The sequence below is a fragment of the Mesoplodon densirostris genome, chromosome 15, assembly GCF_025265405.1.
Source record: "Mesoplodon densirostris isolate mMesDen1 chromosome 15, mMesDen1 primary haplotype, whole genome shotgun sequence".
In the NCBI taxonomy this organism is placed as follows: domain Eukaryota; kingdom Metazoa; phylum Chordata; class Mammalia; order Artiodactyla; family Ziphiidae; genus Mesoplodon; species Mesoplodon densirostris.
In genome coordinates this window covers 25,083,384-25,106,695 of record NC_082675.1, presented here as the reverse complement: position 1 = coordinate 25,106,695, position 23,312 = coordinate 25,083,384, and the positions used below count along the sequence as shown (strand labels likewise).

The following is a 23,312-nucleotide window of genomic DNA, read 5'->3' as shown; positions in this document are numbered from 1 at the left end:
TCATCTGGGCCATTCAGGGCAAGTTTGGATTACCTGATTTATGTCCTTATTCTGACTCTTATTTTTCTGATTCCTTACAGGAAATTTTTGATATTCAGGTATTGTGAATCTTTCCTTGCTGGGTATGGGATATTTTGTTTCTCCCTATGTTCTTTCTTTCTTATATTTTTTTAGTTTCAACAAAGGTACTTGATCAGAGTTAAATCTTTTCTGTACATGGTTTTACGCTTTTTTAGATGGCATCAGGGGACACGACCTTGGGGAAACTGTCTCTACAAAGACAGCCCTCCCAGGGAGGGCACAGCTGGGAGATGCCAGGGGCTCCAACATGGGTGTAAGGTGGGTGAGCCCGGAGGAGGGACGTGGTGGCCCCACTCTGTCCACGGTGCTGCTTTGCCTTTTTTGAGTCCCAGTTGTCACGGGATCCTGGAGGTTCCAGAGCTCTGACGAGCAGGGTGGTTCTGGGCATGCATCCAAGAGATTTGGGCTCCTGAGTGGCCAGTCAGCACCATGTGGACATCCAGGGTCCACTAGCACTGGGTCTCTGCCCTCTCTGTCTGTCCTTCATTCAGTCCTTATTTCCTCAAGTCAACACCACTGCCGAGACACTGAGACAGCCTGGTCCTGCCAACCCATAATCACTCCTGAGCCCCCTGTGCAGAGCCTTCCTGGAGGGCTGGGAGGAGGGGCAGCCTGGAGTCTCAGATCTTGAGGAACCAGGCCAGACCTGTCCCTGTTTTGTTCATAGTCCTCCTGGGGCTGGAGGAGAGTGTGAGCCAGACAGCGAGGGGGTTTGTGTCTCACTTCCTCGTCTGCCTGTGTCACTGTGAAGATAACCACTGCTGTCAGCTGACGCACAGTAATAGTCAGCCTCGTCCTCGGCCTGGGCCCCGCTGATGGTCAGGGTGGCTGTGTTGCCTGATTTGGAGCCAGAGAATCGGTCAGGGATCCCTGAGGGCCGCTTGCTATCCTCATAAATGACCAGCACAGGGGCCTGGCCTGGCTTCTGCTGGTACCAGCTAGCATAATAGCTTCCTACGTTGTCTCCCTGGCAGGTGATCCTGGCCGTCTGTCCTAAGGACGCGGACACCGCAGGTGGCTGAGCCAGCTGAGAAGAGGTCACAGAACCTGCAAGAGAGGAGAGGAGAGTGAGGGTGAGGAAGAGGGTCTCATCCCCGTCGCCTCATGCCCCCTGCAGAAGTTCCTGTGCTGAGCTGAAGTTCTGGAACAGGCTGAGCTCTGGTCACTTTTCGGGCTGAGCCTGGGGACAGCACCTGTGCAGAGAGTGAGGAGGGGGAGCAGGAGAGGGGTCCAGGCCATGGTGGAGACGCCCCAAGCTCTGCGTTTGAGCTCACAACTGGGATGGGGCCTCTGGGCCTCTCTTATCCTCAGAAGGGGTGTCCTCATGCAAATCTCCTTCCTGCCACCTTTGACCTTGTGACTGGCTCCCTGCTGAGCAGAGAACAGCTGGGATCCAAGGAGGAGTTCAACAGGGACCTGAGTTCCAGGCCTGAGCCCTGGTACCCAGAACTGTTTCTGGTGCTGAGTGAGAAATGCTGCCCCTGCCCCAGCATGTGCACACACTTCTCAATCTGCTCCTGGGCTCCCCCCTGGGCTTGGGGACACACAGGCGTCATTTCTGGGGATGAGTTTATTGTGTGGTGGGCTGGACATTGCTGTAAGCTGGCACTGCGGGGACCACGGTCATGCTGCTGCGAGAGCCCAGAATTCCAGCAGCAGATACAGGGACACTGGTCATGTACCTCTGGCAGAGTTTTTATTATATTTCTTTAAAGTTTTTTTATTTTTATTTTTCGAAGTATAGTTGATTTACAATGTTGTTTAAGTTTTAGGGGCATAGCCAAGTGATTCAAATCAACATATATATTCTTCTTCATTTTATGTTTTAAAAAAAAAAGGAAAAATGTCTTCCTTATCTAGACCTAGGAAAAAATTCTTGGACTTGACAATATATGCGTGATTTTTAAAGGGAAGAAGATAAATTGAAATGTATTGAAATGAAAAGCATTTGTTGTATAAAAGTCCTTTTTATGGATTTGAAAAATCCAGTAAAGTGGGAGAAAAAACTTTCCACTCACATATTCATCAAAAAACTTGTATATACATTTAAAAATGTGTCAAAACTAATCAATAAACAAAACAACTAAAATGCAAGTGGAATTTGGGAAATGATGTGAACAGACATTTTTTCGGGAATGTACAGATGTCCGATGAGCACACGGGAAGATGGTCCCCGTGAGTCGTTAGGGGAATGTCAGTCACACCCTAAAGAGTCGCCACTGCACACCAGTCAGAATGGAGCCGATGGGCTAAAGTAAAAAACAGTGGCAAAACCAATGCTGGCTGCGCAGCAGAGGGACCGGTCGCTCAGGTGTTGTTGGTAGGAATATAAAGTGGTACAGCCACCCTAGAAAACAGCTTTGCAGCTACTATGAAACTAAACATGCAATTATGTACAATCTAGGAAGTGTACCCTTGGGATTTTATTTCAGAGAAATGAAGACGAATGCTCCCATAAACACCTACATGCAAGTGTTCCCAGCTCCTGTCTCAGACAGCTCAGGCAGCCATGGAAAAATACCACCCACAAGTTGCTTAAACACCACAAATTTACTTTCCATGCTTCTGGAGGTCAGAAGTCCGTGATCGAGATGCCCTCATACTGTTTTCAGTGCAAGCTCTCCCCCGGCTCCCTGAAGGCACTTTCTGGCTCTGTCCTTAGATGGTCTGTCTCTGTGGCTCACTCGGGGTTGGTCGTGTGTTTCTGGTCTCTTCTTATAAGGTCACTAATCCTATGTCCACGGGTGCGGACCAACCTGGGAGGAGATACCGTCCTCCACCCTGTTCATCAGTCCCTTTCACAGACAGGATGACAGTGTTCTCACCCAGACTCTGACCCTATTATGACCTTGACCAGAGAGATGCCCTCGAATGGGTGTCCATCTCTCTCTGATCGAGTTCATAGGGGCAGACCCCTCCCTGGTGGGTCGCCATCTAAGCACAGCAGGGTATGGTCTCATCGTCTTCCCTTTTCCATCCTTGTCCTCACATCCTGATGTGTGTCCTTCTGTGTGTCCATCACAGGCTCCTGCTGTTTTCACTTTTTAGCAGCCCAGGCCCCAGGGCGTGTGGACGTGCCTGGACCTGCATGGGGGTACGTGTACCCAGGGAGAGGTTGGGGGTGAGGGGTTTACAAGGGTATGATTCAAAGGTCAGGCCTCCGGGGACAGACAGGGAGCAGCTCACCCTGGTGCCGTGGGACGGAGGGCATGGGAGGGAGGTTTTGGCCTCACTTCCCCTTTGTCTGGGTCACTGGGATAACCATATTGGCCATCAGTTTTGTAGCTGACACCACAGATATACTCAGTCTCGTCCTCAGACTGGATGTTGGCGATGGTCAGGTAGCGGTCAGCCCCAGAGCTGGAGCCTGTGATGCGGTAGGGGATCCCATCCCCCTTGGTGACGCTTCCGTCACTGGTCAGCTTCATCAGATACCTAGGGGCCTGCCCTACTCTCTGTTGATACCACTCAATGAAGTATGTGCTGTGCTCGCTGCGCAGGGTGCAGGTGAGCTTGGCCGAGCCTCCCAGGGAAGAAGATGCAGACGGGGTCTGTGTCAGCACAGGCACAGCACAGAGACCTGCAGACAGAAATGCAAATGTTGGCTGACGGCACTGACAATGGGCAGGTGACCCTCAGGGCTGTGCTGGAGGGAAGGGCAGGGAGGCCCACGAGTCCCTGAGCCAATCTGACCTGTGTTGAACCAGGAGAGGTAGGAGGTAGAAGGGCACCCAGGTCATGGTGGGAGGTCCTTCTGCGAGCTCTGCACTGAGGCTGCCCAGCTGGACTGGCCCCTCCAGGTCTCTTTCTTATCCTCTCCCCTTGCAGCTCAAAAATGGAGGAGCAGTGAATGCAAATCTACTCCTCCTTCCCCATCCTGTGTCTCAGCTCCTGGCTGAGCCCTGAGCCCAGGGGCCTCAGGCTGGGGACTCCCTGGGGTCAGAAGAAGAGCCACGTGTGGGTTTCAGAGACAGATTTACTCTCCTCAAGAGAAGTGTCTTCAAGGAAGTGTCAGTCATGCCCTTTGCACTTGAGCCTTCCCCAGGGGACTTGGACCTATGAGGGTCCCAGCCAGGACCAACAATGCCCCTTGGTGCCCCCAGGATGGACTTCTTCCTACACATGTAGCTACTTGAATAGAATGACAACTTTTGAGCCCCCAGTATATGCCAGACCCTTGGTGAGTTTCCTGCAGCACCTCACCTGGCATCATAATAATCCCACACCGCCCTCTGCTGAAGGCACAACTTCTCCCCAGTCTAATGAGGAGGAGCCATCACTGGGAGGGTAAACAATTTTCCCAGATTCTCCCGGACAAGGAAGCATGGTTCAAGATTCCATCCAAGGGACTGACTTCAGAGCCTGACCTTTCAGCCCGCTCCCCACCCTGCCCCCTCAAACCCCTCCATAGTTTCCTCCATCCCTACTCCAGGCCTCCTGAGCCCCTCCTGTCACCACCCTCTCTTCTGTATTCAAGTTATCCGTATCCAATTTCTATAAAATATTCCTTATGGTCCATCTTTCCATCTAGATCTATTCACAAAATATAACTTTATGACTTGTGGGGTTTATGGAAATGATCTCCCCACTGAAAGGGATGATGTGACACTATTTACTGAAAAATGTACAGACTATTGTCATTCATTTCACAGACTATGATAAAAATGTGTTTAACGATTCAGAACCACCTTTAAAATTGTAGGTGTATCTAGTATCTTGCCTTTGAGAAAGAAGTCACACGGATACATGTATTAAATCTCCTCGTTTTGAGGTACTTTCAATATCCCTGGTCTGGGTGGAAAATGGATCAGCAGTTCCTCTCCAGCAAAGACTGTGGGCTTGGGACCCTCCATTACCTCTTTGAGTGGTGAGTATGTACTACAGGCACGGTTACCCCAAGGAAACCTCATCCATCTCACCTGCTCTGTCCAACATGGTGGCCACAAGCCAATGAGGCTTCTCAACATGCAATGTGGGTGGTCGCAGTGAGATGTGCTGTAGATATGAAATACCCAGCACATTTCAAAGATTTAGGATAGTATAGTGTAGAATGTATCAATATTTTTATATTTAATTCATATTGAAATGATATTTTCAAGTAATTTAGTTAAGCAAAACCTATTATGGAGACTAACGGCATCGGTTTCTCCTAATTTTTAGAAAGTGTTTACTGGATAATTGAAAATTACATATGTGGTTCAAATAGTGTATGTAATGGATAGGGCAGCAGTGCAAAGTCACAATGTCAGTCACTTGTGTCTGAAATAGGAGAGAGAACTTGCTAGCACATTCAGGAAAGGCCATGTCTTAGCTTGGGAAGCACCGTGAGAGGCCACAGGAAGGTGGGGAAGTCCAGGAACTCGGGAGGAGGGACCTCTTTGCTGCCGGGTCTGCCCCGTTCCAGTTCTGACTTGAAACACGTTGCTCTGCCCTTCATGCCTCAGCTTCCGCATCTGTAAGATGGGATATAATGGGGATGCTTGTTCATTGATTATTTGTGATTATACACGTTAATAAGTAGGAAGGACGCACACGGGTCTTGATATGTATTAATCACACATGAATATTTACTCCTCTTCCATCTATGAATACCTCTAATCCTTATCCATACACTTAATAGAAAGCAGAGACAGTGGAATAGTGGATGTACGAATGGGATGGAAGGGAAAAGTCTTGGGTTTGGGATTTCCCACTGACAAAATTTTCTGGCCACACAAAAACACACAAACATATTGTAGGACCTCTAACAATTGCCGGTTGAAGTCCTAACCACCAGTGCCCAAGAGTGGGACCTTATTTGGAAATAGGGTCCATTCAGATGTAATTACTTAAGGTGAGTTCATACTGGATTATTGGGCCCCTCAACCCATTAAGTGCGCCCACCATGTCTCAGGAGCTCTGTTCCAGGTCACCATGGACACCCTCACCCTCTCCTGCTGGCCTCCTTAGTTTTTCTCAGACCACTTGGGTCTGGAGCTTAACTGTCCTAAACTCATCAAACTAAGTTTGTGTCAGATTCTAGACCCTGAAATGATGGGCAAAATTTGTTAAGAGGAGACTTTTTTTCAGGCCACATGGGGGGGTTTTCAGCAGGGGATGAAAATTCTCATCATTTTTTTTGGGGTGGTCTGTGTTTGATTTTGAATAGTTTCTACTCCTATTTCATCAAGTTCAGTGATCTCCTTCGGCAGCATTTATGTGCTCTCAGTCTCATCCAGATTATTGCAATCTTAGATGTTGTAGTTTTCATTTGCAGAAATTCAATGTGGATCAGGTTTTTACACTCTGTGTCTCCATTTAACATGTTCAATCTTTCCTCAACCTCAAGAACAAATGGACTATAACTATAAAAGTTGCTTTTGTGTCCTTGTCTATCAAATACATCATCTGGGCCATTCAGCGCAAGTTTGGATTACCTGTTTTTTGTACTTATTCTGACTCTTATTTCTCTGATTCCTTACAGGAAATTTTTGAAATTCAGGTATTGTGAATCTTCCTTGCTGGATATGGGTTATTTTGTTTCTCCCTATGTTCTTTCTTTCTTATTATTTTTAGTGTCAGCAAAGGTACTTGGTCACAGTTAAATCCTTTCTGTACTTGCTTTTACACTTTTTTAGATGGCACCGGGGGACACGACCTTGGGGGGCATGTCTCTACAACGACAGCCCTCCCCAGGGAGGGCACAGGTGGGAGGTGCCAGGGGCTCCAACATGGGTGTGAGGTGGGTGAACCCGGAGGAGGGACGTGGTGGCCCCCACTCTGTCCACGGTGCTGCTTTGCCTTGTTTTGAGTTCCAGGTTGTCACGGGATCCTGGAGGTTACAGAGCTCTGGCGAGCTGGGTGGTTCTGGGCATCCATCCAACAGATTTGGGCTCATGAGTGGCCAGTCAGCACCATGTGGACATCCAGGGTGCACTAGCACTGGGTCTCTGCCCTCTCTGTCTGTCCTTCATTCAGGCCTTATTTCCTCAAGTCAACACCACTGCCGAGACACTGAGACAGCCTGGTCCTGCCAGCCCATAATCACTCCTGAGCCCCCTGTGCAGAGCCTGCCTGGAGGGCTGAGAGGAGGGGCAGCCTGGGGCCTCAGATCTTAAGGAACCAGGTCAAACCTGTCACTGTTTGGTTCATAGTCGTCCTGGGGCTGGAGGAGAGTGTGAGCCAGACAGGGAGGGGGTTTGTGTCTCACTTCCCCGTCTGCCTGTGTCACTGTGAGGATAATCACTGCTGACAGCTGACGCACAGTAATAGTCAGCTTCGTCCTCGGCCTGGGCCCCGCTGATGGTCAGGGTGGCTGTGTTGCCTGAATTGGAGCCAGAGAATCGGTCAGGGATACCGGAGGGCCGCTTGCTATCCTCATAAATGACCAGCACAGGGGCCTGGCCTTGCTTCTGCTGGTACCAGTAAGCATAATAGCTTCCTACGTTGTCTCCCTGGCAGGTGATCCTGGCTGTCTGTCGTAAGGACACAGACACCGCAGGTGGCTGAGTCAGCTGAGAAGAGGCCACAGAACCTGCAAGAGAGGAGAGGAGAGTGAGGGTGAGGAAGAGGGTCTCATCCCTGCCACCTCATGCCCCCTGTAGCAGCTCCTGTGCTGAGCTGAAGTTCTGGACCAGGCTGAGCTCTGGTCTCTTTTCGGGCTGAGCCTGGGGGCAGCACCTGTGCAGAGAGTGAGGAGGGGGAGCAGGAGAGGGGTCCAGGCCATGGTGGAGACGCCCCGAGCTCTGCCTCTGAGCTCACAGCTGGGGTGGGGCCTCTGGGGCTCTCTTATCCTCAGAAGGGGTGTCTTCATGCAAATCTCCTTCCTGCCACCTTTGGCCTTGTGACTGGCTCCCTGCTGAGCAGAGAACAGCTGGGATCCAAGGAGGAGTTCAACAGGGACCTGAGTTCCAGGCCTGAGCCCAGGTCCCCACAACTCTTTCTGGTGCTGAGTGATAAAGGCTGCCCCTGCCCCAGCATGTGCACACACTTCTCAGTCTGCTCCTGGGTTCCACCCTGGGCCATGGGGACAGACAGGCATCCTCTCTGGGGATGAGGTTATCGTTTGGTGGGCTCGACAGTGCTGGAAGCTGGCACTGCGGGGACCATGTTCATGCTGCTGCGAGAGCCCAGAATTCCAGCAGCAGATACAGGGACACTGGTCATGTACCTCTGGCAGAGTTTTTATTATATTTCTTTAAAGTTTTTTATTTTTATTTTTCGAAGTATAGTTGATTTACACTGTTGTTTTAGTTTCAGGTGCACAGCAAAGTGATTCAAATCAACATATATATTCTTTTTCATTTTATATTTTTTAAAAAAAGGAAAAATGTCTTCCTTATCTAGACCTAGGCAAGAATTCTAGGACTTGACAGTACATGCGTGATTTGTAAAAGGAAGAAGATAAATTGAAATGTATTGAAATGAAAAGCATTGGTTCTATAAAAGTACTTTGTATGGAGTTGAAAAATCCATTAAAGAGGGAGAAAATACTTTCAACTCACATATTCATCAGAAAACTTGTATATACATTAAAAAATGTGTCAAAACTAATCAATAAACAAAACAACTGAAATCCAAGTGGAATTTGGGAAATGATGTGAACAGACATTTTTTCGGGAATGTACAGAGGTCAGATGAGCACACGGGACGATGGTCCCCGTGAGTCATTAGGGGAACGTCAGTCACACCCTAAAGAGTTGCCACTGCACACCAGTCAGAATGGAGCCGATGGGCTAAAGTAAAAATCAGTGGCAAAACCAACGCTGTGTGCGCTGCAGAGGGACTGGTCGCTCAGGTGTTGCTGGTAGGAATATAAAGTGGTACAGCCACCCTAGAAAACAGCTTTGCAGCTACTATGAAACTAAACATGCAATTATGTACAATCTAGGAAGTGTACCCTTGGGATTTTATTTCAGAGAAATGAAGACTAATGCCCCCATAAACACCTACACGCAAGTGTTCCCAGCTCCTGTCTTAGTCAGCTCAGGCAGCCATGGAAAAATACAACCCACATGTTGCTTAAACACCACAAATTTACTTTCCATGCTTCTGGAGGTCAGAAGTCCGTGATCAAGATGCCCTAATATTGTTTTCAGAGCAAGCTCTCCCACGGCTCCCTGAAGGCACTTTCTGGCTCTGTCCTTAGATGGTCTGTCTCGGTGACTCACTCGGGGTTGGTGGTGTGTTTCTGGTCTCTTCTTATAAGGTCACTAATCCTATGTCCACAGGTGCGGACCAACCTGGGAGGAGATACCGTCCTCCACCCTGTTCATCAGTCCCTTTCACAGACAGGATGACAGTGTTCTCACCCAGACTCTGACCCTATTATGACCTTGCCCAGAGAGATGCCCTCGAATGGGTGTCCATCTCTCTCTGATTGAGTCCATAGGGGCAGACCCCTCCCTGGTGGGTCGCCATCTAAGCACAGCAGGGTATGGTCTCATCGTCTTCCCTTTTCCATCCTTGTCCTCACATCCTGGTGTGTGTCCCTCTGTGTGTCCATCACAGGCTCCTGCTGTTTTCACTTTTTAGCAGCCCAGGCCCCGGGGCGTGTGGACGTGCCTGGACCTGCATGGGGGTACGTGTACCCAGGGAGAGGTTGGGGGTGAGGGGTTTACAAGGGTATGATTCAAAGGTCAGGACTCCGGGGACAGACAGGGAGCAGCTCACCCTGGTGCCGTGGGACGGAGGGCATGGGAGGGAGGTTTTGGCCTCACTTCCCCTTTGTCTGGGTCACTGGGATAACCATATTGGCCATCAGTTTTGTAGCTGACACCACAGATATACTCAGTCTCGTCCTCAGACTGGATGTTGGCGATGGTCAGGTAGCGGTCAGCCCCAGAGCTGGAGCCTGTGATGCGGTAGGGGATCCCATCCCCCTTGGTGACGCTTCCGTCACTGGTCAGCTTCATCAGATACCTAGGGGCCTGCCCTACTCTCTGTTGATACCACTCAATGAAGTATGTGCTGTGCTCACTGCTCAGGGTGTAGGTGAGCTTCACCGAGCCTCCCAGGGAAGAAGATGCAGATGGGGTCTGTGTCAGCACAGGCACAGCACAGAGACCTGCAGACAGAAATGCAAATGTTGGCTGACGGCACTGACAATGGGCAGGTGACCCTCAGGGCTGTGCTGGAGGGAAGGGCAGGGAGGCCCACGAGTCCCTGAGCCAATCTGACCTGTGTTGAACCAGGAGAGGTAGGAGGTAGAAGGGCACCCAGGTCATGGTGGGAGGTCCTTCTGGGAGCTCTGCACTGAGGCTGCCCAGCTGGACTGGCCCCTCCTGGTCTCTGTCTTATCCTCTCCCCTTGCAGCTCAAAAAGGGAGGAGCAGTGAATGCAAATCTACTCCTCCCTCCCCATCCTGTGTCTCAGCTCATGGCTGAGCCCTGAGCCCAGGGGTCTCAGGCTGGGGACTCCCTGGGGTCAGAAGAAGAGCCCCGTGTGGGTTTCAGAGACAGATTTAGTCTCCTCAAGAGAAGTGTCTTCAAGGAAGTGTCAGTCATGCCCTTTGCATTTGAGCCCTCCCCAGGGGACTTGGACCTATGAGGGTCCCAGCCAGGACCAACAATGCCCCTTGGTGCCCCCAGGATGGACGTCTTCCTACACATGTAGCTACTTGAATAGAATGACAACTTTTGAGCCCCCAGTATATGCCAGACCCTTGGTGAGTTTCCTGCAGCACCTCACCTGGCATCATAATAATCCCACAGCGCCCTCTGCTGACGGCACAACTTCTCCCCAGTCTAATGAGGAGGCGCCATCATTGGGAGGGTAAATAATTTTCCCAGATTCTCCTGGACAAGGAAGCATGGTTCAAGATTCCATCCAAGGGACTGACTTCAGAGCCTGACCTTTCAGCCCCCTCCCCACCCTGCCCCCTCATAACCCCCAATAGTTTCCTCCATCCCTACTCCAGGCCTCCTGAGCCCCTCCTGTCAACACCCTCTCTTCTGTATTCAAGTGATCCATATCCAATTTCTATAAAATATTCCTTATGGTCCATCTTTCCATCTAAATTTATTCACAAAATATAACTTTATGATTTGTGGGGTTTATGGAAATGATCTCCCTACTGAAAGGATGATGTGACACTATTTACTTAAAAATGTACAGACTATTGTCATTCATTTCACAGACTATGATAAAAATGTGTTTACCGATTCAGAACCACCTTTAAAATTGTAGTTGTATTCACTATCTGGCCTTTGAGAAAGAAGTCACACGGATACATGTATTAAATCTCCTCCTTTTGAGGTACCCTCAATATCCCTGGTCTGGGTGGAAAATGGATCAGCAGTTCCTCTCCAGCAAAGATTCTGGGCTTGGGAACCTCCATCACCTCTTGGTGTGGTGAGTATGTACTATAGGCACGGTTACCCCAAGTAAACCTCATCCATCTCACCTACTCTGTCCAACATGGTGGCCAGAAGCCAATGGGGCTGCTGAACGTGCAATGTGGGTGATTGCAGTGAGATGTGCTGTAGATCTGAAATACCCAGCACATTTCAAAGATTTAGGATAGTGTAGTGTAGAATGTATCAATATTTTTATATTTAATTCACATTGAAATGATATTTCCAAGTAATTTAGTTAAGCAAAACCTATTATGGAATCTAACTGCATCGGTTTCTCCTAATTTTTAAAACGTGTTTACTGGATAATTTAAAATTACATATGTGGTTCAAATAGTCTATGTAATGGATAGGGCAGCAGTGCAAAGTCACAATGTCAGTCACTTGTGTCTGAAATAGGAGAGAGAACTTGCTAGCACATTCAGGAAAGGCCATGTCTTAGCTTGCAAAGCACCATGAGAGGCCACAGGAAGGTGGGGAAGTCCAGGAACTCGGGAGGAGGGACCTGTTTGCTGCCGGGTCTGCCCCGTTCGAGTTCTGACTTGAAACAAGTTGCTCTGCCCTTCATGCCTCAGCTTCCGCATCTGTAACATGGGATATAGTGGGGATGCTTGTTCATTGATTAGTTGTGATTAAACAGGTTAATAAGTAGGAAGAACGCAGATGGGTCTTGATATGTATTAAGCACACATGAATATTTACTCCTCTTCCATCTATGAATATCCTTAATCCTTATTCATACACTTAATAGAAAGCAGAGACAGTGGAATAGTGGATGTAGGAATGGGATGGAAGCGATACGTCTTGGGTTTGGGATTTGCCACTGACAAAATTTTCTGGCCACACCAAACTACACAAACATATTGTAGGACCTCTAACAATTGCCAGTTGAAGTCTTAATCACCAGTGCCCAAGAGTGGGACCTTATTTACAAATAGGGTCCATTCAGATGTAATTACTTAAGGTGAGTTCACACTGGATTGAGGGGCCCTTCAACCCATTCAGTGAGTCCACCAGGTCTCAGGAGCTCTGTGCCAGGTCACCATGGACACCCTCACCCCCTCCTGCTGGCCTCCTTAGTCTTCCTAAGGCCACTTGGGTCTGGAACTTAACTGTCCTCCTAAACTCATCAAACTGAGCTTGTGTCAGACTCTACATCCTGGAATGATGGGCAAAATTTGTTAAGAGGAGACTTTTTCTCAGGCCACATGGGTGGGTTTTGGACAGGGGATGACATCTCTCATCATTTTTTTTGGGGGGGGGATCTGTGTTTGATTTTGAATAGTTTCTACTGCTATTTCATTAAGTTCAGTGACCCTCAGCTGCATCTATGTGCTCTCCGTCTCATCCAGGTTATTTTAATCTCAGATGTTGTAGTTTTCATTTGCAGAAATTCAATGTGGATCATGTGTTTACACTCTGTGTCTCCATTTAACGTCTTCAATCTTTCCTCAACCTCAAGAACAAATGGACTATAACTATAAAAGTTGCTTTTTCGTCCTTGACTATGAAATACATCTTCTGGGCCATTCAGGGCAAGTTTTGATTAACTGAATTTTCTACGTATTCTGACTCTTATTTTTCTGATTCCTTACAGGAAATTTTTCATATTCAGGTATTGTGAATCTTCCCTTGCTGGATATGGGCTATTTTGTTTCTCCCTATGTTCTTTCTTTCTTATTTTTTTTTTTTAGTTTCAACAAAGGTACTTGGTCACAGTTAAATCCTTTCTGTAATTGCTTTTACACATTTTTAGATGGAACCAGGGGACACGACCTTGGGGGAACTGTCTCTACAACGACAGCACTCACCAGGGAGGGCACAGCTGGGTGCTGCCAGGGGCTCCAGCATATGTGTGAGGTGGGTGAACCCGGAGGAGGGACGTGGTGACCCCACTCTCTCCACTGTGCTGCTTTGCCTTGTCCGGGATTCCAGGGTGTCACGGGATCCTGGAGGTTCCAGAGCTCTGACGAGCTGGATGGTTCTAGGCATCCATCCAAGAGATTTGGGCTCATGAGTGGCCAGTCAGCACCATGTGGACATCCAGGGTCCACTAGCACTGGTCTCTGCCCTCTCTGTCTGTCCTTGATTCAGGCCTTATTTCCTCAAGTCAACCCCATAGCCCAGACACTGAGACAGCCTGGTCCAGGCCGTCCATAATCACACCTGACCCCCCTGTGCAGAGCCTGCCTGGAGAGCTGGGAGGAGGGGCAGCCTGGGGGGCTCAGATCTTGAGAAACCAGGCCAGACCTGTCACTGTTTTGTTCATAGTCCTCCTGGGACTGGAGGACAGTGTGAGCCAGACGGGGAGGGGGTTTGTGTCTCACTTCCCCGTCTGCCTGTGTCACTGTGAGAATAACCACTGCTGTAACCAGTACTAGTACCACAGTAATAGTCAGCCTCGTCCTCGGCCTGGGCCCTGCTGATGGTCAGGGTGGCTGTGTTCCCTGATTTGGAGCCAGAGAATCGGTCAGGGATCCCTGAGGCACGGTTGCTATCACCATAAATGACCAGCACAGGAGCCTGGCCTGGCTACTGCTGGTACCAGCCAGCATAATAGCTTCCTACGTTGTCTCCCTGGCAGGTGATCCTGGCCGTCTGTCCTAAGGACACGGATGCCGCAGGTGGCTGAGTCAGCTGAGAAGAGGCCACAGAACCTGCAAGAGAGGAGAGGAGAGTGAGGGTGAGGAAGAGGGTCTCATCCCCGCCGCCTCATGCCCCCTGTAGCAGCTCCTGTGCTGAGCTGAAGTTCTGGACCAGGCTGTGTTCTGGTCACTTTTCGGGCTGAGCCTGGGGGCAGCACCTGTGCAGAGAGTGAGGAGGGGGAGCAGGAGAGGGGTCCAGGCCATGGTGGAGGCGCCCCGAGCTCTGCCTCTGAGCTCACAGCTGGGGTGGGGCCTCTGGGCCTCTCTTATCCTCAGAAGGGCTGGCCTCATGCAAATCTCCTTCCTCCCACCTTTGGCCTTGTGACCGGCTCCCTGCTGAGCAGATAATAGCTGGGATCCAAGGAGAAGTTCAACTGGGACCTGAGTTCCAGGCCTGAGCCCAGGTCCCCAGACACTTCCTGGTGCTGAGTGAGAAAGGCTGCCCTTGCCCCAGCATGTGCACACACCTCTCAGTCTGCTCCTGGGCTCCTCCCTGGGCCTTGGGGACGCACAGGCATCCTCTCTGCGGATGAGGTTGTCGTGTGGTGTGCTGGACAGTGCTGGAAGCTGGCACCGCGGGGACCACGGTCATGCTGCTGCGAGAGCCCAGAATTCCAGCAGCAGATACAGGGACACTGGTCACGTACCTCTGGCAAAGTTTTTATTATATTTCTTTAAAGATTTTATTTTTATTTTTCGAAGTATAGTTGATTTACAATGTTGTTTTACTTTCAGGTGCACAGCAAAGTGATTCAAATCAACATATATATTCTTTTACATTTTATATTAAAAAAAAAAAGGAAAAATGTCTTCCTTATCTAGACCTAGGCAAGAATCCTTGGAGTTGACAATACATGCATGATTTGTAAAAGGAAGAAGATAAATTGAAATGTATTGAAATGAAAAGCATTTGTTCTATAAGAGTCCTTTTTATGGAGTTGAAAAATCCTGGAAAGTGGGACAAAGTACTTTCCACTCACATATTCATCAAAAAACTTGTATATACATTAAAAAATGTGTCGAAACTAATCAATAAACAAAACAACTAAAATGCAAGTGGAATTTGGGAAATGATGTGAACAGACAATTTTTTGGGAATGTACAGAGGTCCGATGAGCACACGGGAAGATGGTCCCCGTGAGTCGTTAGGGGAATGTCAGTCACACCCTAAAGAGTCGCCTCTACACAGCAGTCAGAATGGAGCCGATGGGCTAAAGTAAAAAACAGTGGCAAAACCAATGCTGGCTGCGCAGCAGAGGGACCGGTCGCTCAGGTGTTGCTGGTAGGAATATAAAGTGGTACAGCCACCCTAGAAAACAGCTTTGCAGCTACTATGAAACTAAACATGCAATTACTGTACAACCTAGGAATTGTACCCTTGGGATTTTATTTCAGAGAAATGAAGACTAATGCTCCCATAAACACCTACAAGCAAGTGTTCCCACCTCCTGTCTTAGTCAGCTCAGGCAGCCATGGAAAAATACCACCCACATGTTGCTTAAACACCACAAATTTACTTTCCATGCTTCTGGAGGTCAGAAGTCCGTGATCGAGATGCCCTAACATTGTTTTCAGTGCAAGCTCTCCCCCGGCTCCCTGAAGGCACTTTCTGGCTCTGTCCTTAGATGGTCTGTCTCAGTGGCTCACTCGGGGTTGGGGGTGTGTTTCTGGTCTCTTCTTACAAGGTCACTAATCCTATGTCCACAGGTGCGGACCAACCTGGGAGGAGATACCGTCCTCCACCCTGCTCATCAGTCCCTTTCACAGACAGGCTGACAGCGTTCTCACCCAGACCCTGACCCTATTATGACCTTGACCAGAGAGATGCCCTCGAATGGGTGTCCATCTCTCTCTGATCGAGTCCATAGGGGCAGACCCCTCCCTGGTGGGTCGCCATCTAAGCACAGCAGTGTATGCTCTCATCGTCTTCCCTTTTCCATCCTTGTCCTCACATCCTGCCGTGTGTCCCTCTGTGTGTCCATCACAGTCTCCTGCTGTATTCATTTCTCAGCAGCACATGCCCCGAGGCGTGTGGATGTGGTCGAACCACATGGGGGTGGGTTTACTCACTGCCATCCTCCAGGCTCCCTTTGCTACAGTGTAAGGGGAGAAGGACACTCTCCCCTAGAGGGACCTGCAGGAGTCCTTGTTTGGGACAAAATCACAGCAAACCCTTGGAGAGAACAACCCTTTCCGTGGTGGGGTGACAGGAGAGGGCCCTGTGTACCCTATGATTCCCGGCAGAGCCAGGGACAGAGGTCACTGCAGGATGGAGCCCTGATATCCTGTCCAGTCCTGCCCCCGGCCCCCTGTCATCCCTCCCACGAAGACCAGCCCCCTCCTCCCCTCCTGCCCCCATGGAGTCCTCCAGGCCACGGACAGATCCTGGACTTTGCCTCTCAGGCCTTAGTCACTGGGGGTCCGACTGCACTAAGGGGACCATATTCTCCAGCTCAGCATCCCCATTCCCAACCCTGCTGCTGTCCCAGGGAACGTGGTGCTGGCCGGTCCCTAGAAAGTCCTGTGGGTGAATTGGGAGACATTCTTGGCACCAAAGCTGAGACCCTTCCCCAGCAGGAGAAGTTTGGCCAAGCTCCAAGTCTGTACTGCCACAGACCCCCTCACCGCCGCCTGACTCCCTAAGGACCCAGCTCTGCACCCACCATGGGGTCAAGGTTCCCATCCTCCCTCCCCAGAGGCCCAGTGCTTCCGGCTGAGGCCTCAGTCCTGGCCAGGGTCCTGCTCTGCACCCGGGGCACCAATGTCAGGACACTTAGTACCATGACCTGCATGTGGCCTCTTGACGCCATGATCCATGTTGCTTCCCTGAGAGACTTGGAGCACAGGGCCTTGGGGGCTACTGGGGACAGGGTCATCTCAGCTCAGCCCTTTCTCAGTGTCCTGTTCCGCCCTGGGCTGGGCTGGTCTCTCCCAGCATTGCCCACACAGGCCTGTGAGGAGGAACCAGAATCCCACCTCGTCAAAACCACTTAAATTTTAACGTGTGTATGCGTCTCCCTGGGGGTGACTCGGGGAGTGGTTGGGGGTGAGGGTTTTGCAAGGGGAAGACTCAAAGTCAGGACTCCGAGGACAGACAGGGAGCAGCTCACCCTGGTGCCATGGGACGGAGGGCATGGGAGGGAGGTTTTGGCCTCACTTCCCCTTTGTCTGGGTCACTGTGGTATCCATATTGGCCATCAGTTTTATAGTTGACACCACTCGGACTCAGACTGGATGTTGGCGATGGTCAGGTAGCGGTCAGCCCCAGAGCTGGAGCCTGAGAAGCAGTTGGGGATCCCATCCCCCTTGGTGACACTTCCGCCACTGGTCCGCTTCATCAGATGCCTAGGGGCCTGCCCTACTCTCTGTTGGTACTACTCAATGTAGTATGTGCTGTGGTCACTGCTGAGTGTGCAGGTGAGCTTGGCCAAGCCTCCCAGGGAAGAAGATGCAGACGGGGTGTGTGTCAGCACAGGCAGAGCACAGAGACCTGCAGACAGAAATGCAAATATTGGCTGAAGGCAATGACACTGGGCAGGTGACCCTCAGGACTGTGCTGGAGGGAGGGGCTGGGAGGCCTCGAGTCCCTGGGCCACTCTGACCTGTGTTGAACCAGGAGGGGCAGGAGATAGAAGGGCACCCAGGTCATGGTGGGAGGTCCTTCTGCGAGCTCTGCACTGAGGCTGCCCAGCTGGACTGGCCTCTCCAGGTCTCTGTCTTACCCTCCCCTTGCAGCTCAAAAAGGGAGGAGCAGTGAAGGCAAATCTACTCCTCCCTCCCCATCCTGTGTCTCAGCTCCTGGCTGAGCCCTGAGCCCAGGGGCCTCACGCTGGGGACTCCCTGGGGTCAGAAGAAGGGCCACGTGTGGGTTTCAGAGACAGATTTACTCTCCTCAAGAGAAGTGTCTTCAAGGAAGTGTCAGTCATGCCCTTTGCACTTGAGCCCTCCCCAGGGGACTTGTACCTATGAGGGTCCCAGCCAGGACCCACAGTGCCACCTGGTGCCCCCAGGATTGATGTCTTCCTACACATGTAGCTACTTTACTAAAATGACCACTTTGCAGCCCCCAGTATATGCCAGACCCTTGGTGAGTTTCCTGCAGCACCTCACCTGGCAGCATAATAATCCCACAGCGCCCTCTGCTGAAGGCACAACCTCTCCCCAGTCTAATGTGGAGGAGCCATCTTTGGGAGGGTAAATGATTTTCCCAGATTCCCCCAGACAAGGATGCATGGGTCAAGATTCGATCCAAGGGACTGACTTCAGAGCCTGACCTTTCAGCCCCCTCCCCACCCTGCACCCTCAAAACCCCCAAAGTTTCCTCCATCCTTACTCCAGGCTTCCTGAGCCCCTACAGTCACCACCCTCTCTTCTGTATTCAGGTGATCCGTATCCAATGTCAATAAAATATTCCTTAAGGTCCACCTTTCCATCTAGATCTTTTCACAAAATATAACTTTATGACTTGTGGGGTTTATGGAAATGACCTCCCTACTGAAAGGGATGATGTGACACTATTTACTGAAAAATGTACAGACTATTGTCATGCATTTCACAGACTATGATAAAAATGTGTTTACCGATTCAGAACCACCTTTAAAATTGTAGTTGTATTTACTATCTTGCGTTTGAGAAAGAAGTCACACGGATACATGTATTTAATCTCCCCATTTTGAGGTACCCTCAATATCCTGGTCTGGGTGGAAAATGGATTAGCAGTTCCTCTCCAGCAAAGACTCTGGGCTTGGGACCCTTCATCACCTCTTGGTGTGGTGAGTATGTACTACAGGCACAGTTACCCAAAGGAAACCTCATCCATCTCACCTGCTCTGTCCAACATGGTGGCCACAAGCCAATGAGGCTGCTGAACATGCAATGTGGGTGGTCGCAGTGAGATGTGCTGTAGATCTGAAATACCCAGCACATTTCAAAGATTTAGGATAGTGTAGTGTAGAATGTATCAATATTGTTATATTTACTTCATATTGAAATGATATTTTCAAGTAATTTAGTTAAGCAAAACCTATGATGGAAACTAACTGCATCGGTTTCTCCTAATTTTTAAAACGTGTTTACTGGATAATTTAAAATTACATATGTGGTTCAAATAGTGTATGTAATGGATAGGGCAGCACTGCAAAGTCACAATGTCAGTCACTTGTGTCTGAAATAGGAGGGAGAACTTGCTAGCACATTCAGGAAAGGCCATGTCTTAGCTTTGGAAGCACCATGAGAGACCACAGGAAGGTGGGGAAGTCCAGGAACTCGGGTGGAGGGACCTCTGTGCTGCCGGGTCTGCCCCGTTCCAGTTCTGACTTGAAACACGTTGCTCTGCCCTTCATGCCTCAGCTTCTGCATCTGTAAGATGGGATATAATGGGGATGCTTGTTCATTGATTAGTTGTGATTAAACAAGTTAATAAGTAGGAAGAACACAGATGGGTCTTGATATGTATTAAGCACACATGAATATTTACTCCTCTTCCATCTATGAATATCCTTAATCCTTATCCATACACTTAATAGAAAGCAGAGACAGTGGAATAGTGGATGTAGGAATGGGATGGAAGGGAAAAGTCTTGGGCTTGGGATTTGCCACTGACAAAATTTTCTGACCACACCAAACTACACAAACATATTGTAGGACCTCTAACAATTGCCAGTTGAAGTCCTAACCACCAGTGCTCAAGAGTGGGACCTTATTTGGAAATAGGGTCCATTCAGATGTAATTACTTAAGTTGAGTTCATACTGGATTGAGGGGCCCCTCAACCCATTCAGTGTGCCCACCAGGTCTCAGGAGCTCTGTTCCAGGTCACCATGGACACCCTCACCCTCTTCTGCTGGCCTCCTTAGTCTTTCTAAGGCCACTTGGGTCAGGAGTTTAACTGTCCTAAACTCATCAAACTGAGCTTGTGTCATAATCTAGACCACGGAATGATGGGCCAAATTTGTTAAGAGGAGACTTTTTCTCAGGCCACATGGGTGGGTTTTGGGCAGGGGATGACAATTCTCATCATTTTTTTGGGAGGGGTTCTGTGTTTGATTTTGAATAGTTTCTACTGCTATTTCTTCAAGTTCCGTGATCTTCTTCTGCAGCATCTATCTGCTCTCAGTCTCATCCAGTTTATTTTAATCTCATATGTTGTAGTTTTCATTTGGAGAAATCCAATCTGGTTCAGGTTTTTACACTCTATGTCTCCATTTAACATGTTCCATCTTTCCTCAACCTCAAGAACAAATGGACTATAACTATAAAAGTTGCTTTTTTGTCCTTGACTATGAAATACATCTTCTGGGCCATTCAGGGCAAGTTTTGATTAACTGAATTTTCTACTTATTCTGACTCTTATTTTTCTGATTCCTTACAGGAAATTTTTCATATTCAGGTATTGTGAGTCTTCCCTTGCTGGACATGGGCTATTTTGTTTCTCCCTATGTTCTTTCTTTCTTATTTTTTTTTAGTTTCAACAAAGGTACTTGGTCACAGTTAAATCCTTTCTGTAATTGCTTTTACACATTTTTAGATGGAACCAGGGGACATGACCTTGGGGGAACTGTCTCTACGACAGCACTCACCAGGGAGGGCACAGCTGGGTGCTGCCAGGGGCTCCAGCATATGTGTGAGGTGGGTGAACCCGGAGGAGGGACGTGGTGACCCCACTCTCTCCACTGTGCTGCTTTGCCTTGTCCGGGGTTCCAGGGTGTCACGGGATCCTGGAGGTTCCAGAGCTCTGACGAGCTGGATGGTTCTAGGCATCCATCCAAGAGATTTGGGCTCATGAGTGGCCAGTCAGCACCATGTGGACATCCAGGGTCCACTAGCACTGGTCTCTGCCCTCTCTGTCTGTCCTTCATTCAGGCCTTATTTCCTCAAGTCAACACCACAGCCCAGACACTGAGACAGCCTGGTCCAGGCCGTCCATAATCACTCCTGACCCCCCTGTGCAGAGCCTGCCTGGAGAGCTGGGAGGAGGGGCAGCCTGGGGGGCTCAGATCTTGAGGAACCAGGCCAGACTTGTCACTGTTTTGTTCATAGTCCTCCTGGGACTGGAGGACAGTGTGAGCCAGACGGTGAGGGGGTTTGTGTCTCACTTCCCCGTCTGCCTGTGTCACTGTGAGAATAACCACTGCTGTAACCAGTACTAGTACCACAGTAATAGTCAGCCTCGTCCTCGGCCTGGGCTCTGCTGATGGTCAGGGTGGCTGTGTTCCCTGATTTGGAGCCAGAGAATCGGTCAGGGATCCCTGAGGCCCGGTTGCTATTCCTATAAATGACCAGCACAGGGGCCTGGCCTGACTTCTGCTGGTACCAGCTAGCATAATAGCTTCCTGAACTGTCACCCTGGCAAATGATCCTGGCCGTCTGTCCTAAGGACACGGATGCCGCAGGTGGCTGAGTCAGCTGAGAAGAGGCCACAGAACCTGCAAGAGAGGAGAGGAGAGTGACGGTGAGGAAGAGGGTCTCATCCCTGCAGCCTCATGCCCCCTGTAGCAGCTCCTGTGCTGAGCTGAAGTCTAGACCAGGCTGAGCTCTGGTCACTTTCCGGGCTGAGCCTGGGGACAGCACCTGTGCAGAGAGTGAGGAGGGGGAGCAGGAGAGGTGTCCAGGCCATGGTGGAGATGCCCCGAGCTCTGCCTCTGAGCTCACAGCTGGGGTGGGGCCTCTGGGCCTCTCATATCCTCAGAAGGGGTGTCTTCATGCAAATCTCCTTCCTGCCACCTTTGGCCTTGTGACTGGCTCCCTGCTGAGCAGAGAACAGCTGGGATCCAAGGAGGAGTTAAACAGGGACCTGAGTTCCAGGCCTGAGCCCAGGTCCCCAGAAATCTTTCTGGTGCTTAGAGAGAAAGACTGCCCCTGCCCCAGCATGTGCACACACCTCCCAGTCTGCTCCTGGGCTCCCCCCTGGGCCTTGGAGACACACAGGCGTCCTCTCTGGGGATGAGGTTATCTTGTGGTGGGCTGGACAGTGCTGGAAGCTGGCACTGTGGGGACCACGGTCATGCTGCTGCGAGAGCCCAGAATTCCAGCAGCAGATACAGGGACACTGGTCATGTACCTCTGGAAGAGTTTTTATTATATTTCTTTAAAGTTTTTTTATTTTTATTTTTCGAAGTATAGTTGATTTACAATGTTGTTTTAGTTTCATGTGCACAGCAAAGTGATTCAAATCAACATATATATCCTTTTTCATTTTATATTTAAAAAAAAAAGGAAAAATGGGTTCCTTATCTAGACAAAGGCAAGAATTCTTAGACTTCACAATACATGCATGATTTGTAAAAGGAAGAAGATAAATTGAAATGTATTCACATGAAAAGCATTTGTTCTATAAAAGTCCTTTTTATGGAGTTGAAAAATCCAGGAAAGTGGGAGAAAATACTTTCCACTCACATATTCATCAAAACACTTCTATATACATTAAAAAATGTGTCAAAACTAATCAATAAAGAAAACAACTGAAATCCAAGTGGAATTTGGGAAATGATGTGAACAGACATTTTTTCGGGAATGTACAGATGTCCGATGAGCACACGGGAAGATGGTCCCCGTGAGTCGTTAGGGGAATGTCAGTCACACCCTAAAGAGTTGCCAGTACACAGCAGTCAGAATGGAGCCGATGGGCTAAAGTAAAAAACAGTGGCAAAACCAATGCTGGCTGCGCAGCAGAGGGACCGGTGGCTCAGGTGTTGCTGGTAGGAATATAAGGTGGTACAGCCACCCTAGAAAACAGCTTTGCAGCTACTATGAAACTAAACATGCAATTACTGAACAATCTAGGAATTGTACCCTTGGGATTTTATTTCAGAGAAAGAAGACGAATGCTCCCATAAACACCTACACGCAAGTGTTCCCACCTCCTGTCTTAGTCAGCTCAGGCAGCCATGGAAAAATACCACCCACATGTTGCTTAAACACCACAAATTTACTTTCCATGCTTCTGGAGGTCAGAAGTCCGTGATCGAGATGCCCTAACATTGTTTTCAGTGCAAGCTCTCCCCCGGCTCCCTGAAGGCACTTTCTGGCTCTGTCCTTAGATGGTCTGTCTCAGTGGCTCACTCGGGGTTGGGGGTGTGTTTCTGGTCTCTTCTTATAAGGTCACTAATCCTATGTCCACAGGTGCGGACCAACCTGGGAGGAGATACCATCCTCCACGCTGCTCATCAGTCCCTTTCACATACAGGATGACAGCGTTCTCACCCAGACCCTGACCCTATTATGACCTTGACCAGAGAGATGCCCTCGAATGGGTG

General features: G+C 49.5%; 1 protein-coding gene, 1 pseudogene and 2 gene segments (V, D, J or C); all 4 read right to left on the bottom strand.

The window, feature by feature from the left end:
- Positions 1–742: 742 nt before the first annotated feature.
- Positions 743–1,323, bottom strand: LOC132502446 (immunoglobulin lambda variable 3-19-like). The segment is given in 2 exon segments: positions 743–1,128; positions 1,275–1,323. Coding segments are annotated over 2 exon segments (432 nt in total).
- A 1,940-nt stretch (positions 1,324–3,263) lies between these two features.
- Positions 3,264–7,786, bottom strand: LOC132502445 (immunoglobulin lambda-1 light chain-like). Its single transcript, XM_060118341.1, has 3 exons — positions 7,741–7,786; positions 7,271–7,594; positions 3,264–3,661 (listed from the first exon to the last, which is right to left on the bottom strand). The coding sequence occupies exons 1-3, from the start codon at positions 7,784–7,786 to the stop codon at positions 3,264–3,266; spliced, it is 768 nt and encodes a 255-aa protein (XP_059974324.1).
- Positions 7,787–9,728: 1,942 nt separating this feature from the next.
- Positions 9,729–14,263, bottom strand: LOC132502444 (immunoglobulin lambda-1 light chain-like; annotated as a pseudogene).
- Positions 14,264–17,262: 2,999 nt separating this feature from the next.
- On the bottom strand, positions 17,263–21,673 carry LOC132502443 (immunoglobulin lambda variable 3-19-like). The segment is given in 3 exon segments: positions 17,263–17,336; positions 21,153–21,482; positions 21,628–21,673. Coding segments are annotated over 3 exon segments (450 nt in total).
- Positions 21,674–23,312: the final 1,639 nt, after the last annotated feature.

Bases quoted from the DNA above. Each gene is read 5' to 3' on its own strand.
- LOC132502445 (XM_060118341.1), bottom strand. From the start codon at position 7,786: ATGGCCTGGACCCCTCTCCTGCTCCCCCTCCTCACTCTCTGCACAG. The intron at 7,595-7,740 runs GTGCTGCCCCCA...CCTCTCTTGCAG, and splicing joins CCTCCTCACTCTCTGCACAG to GTTCTGTGGCCTCTTCTCAG. The intron at 3,662-7,270 runs GTGAGACACAAA...TTCTGTCTGCAG, and splicing joins TGACACAGGCAGACGGGGAA to GTCTCTGTGCTGTGCCTGTG.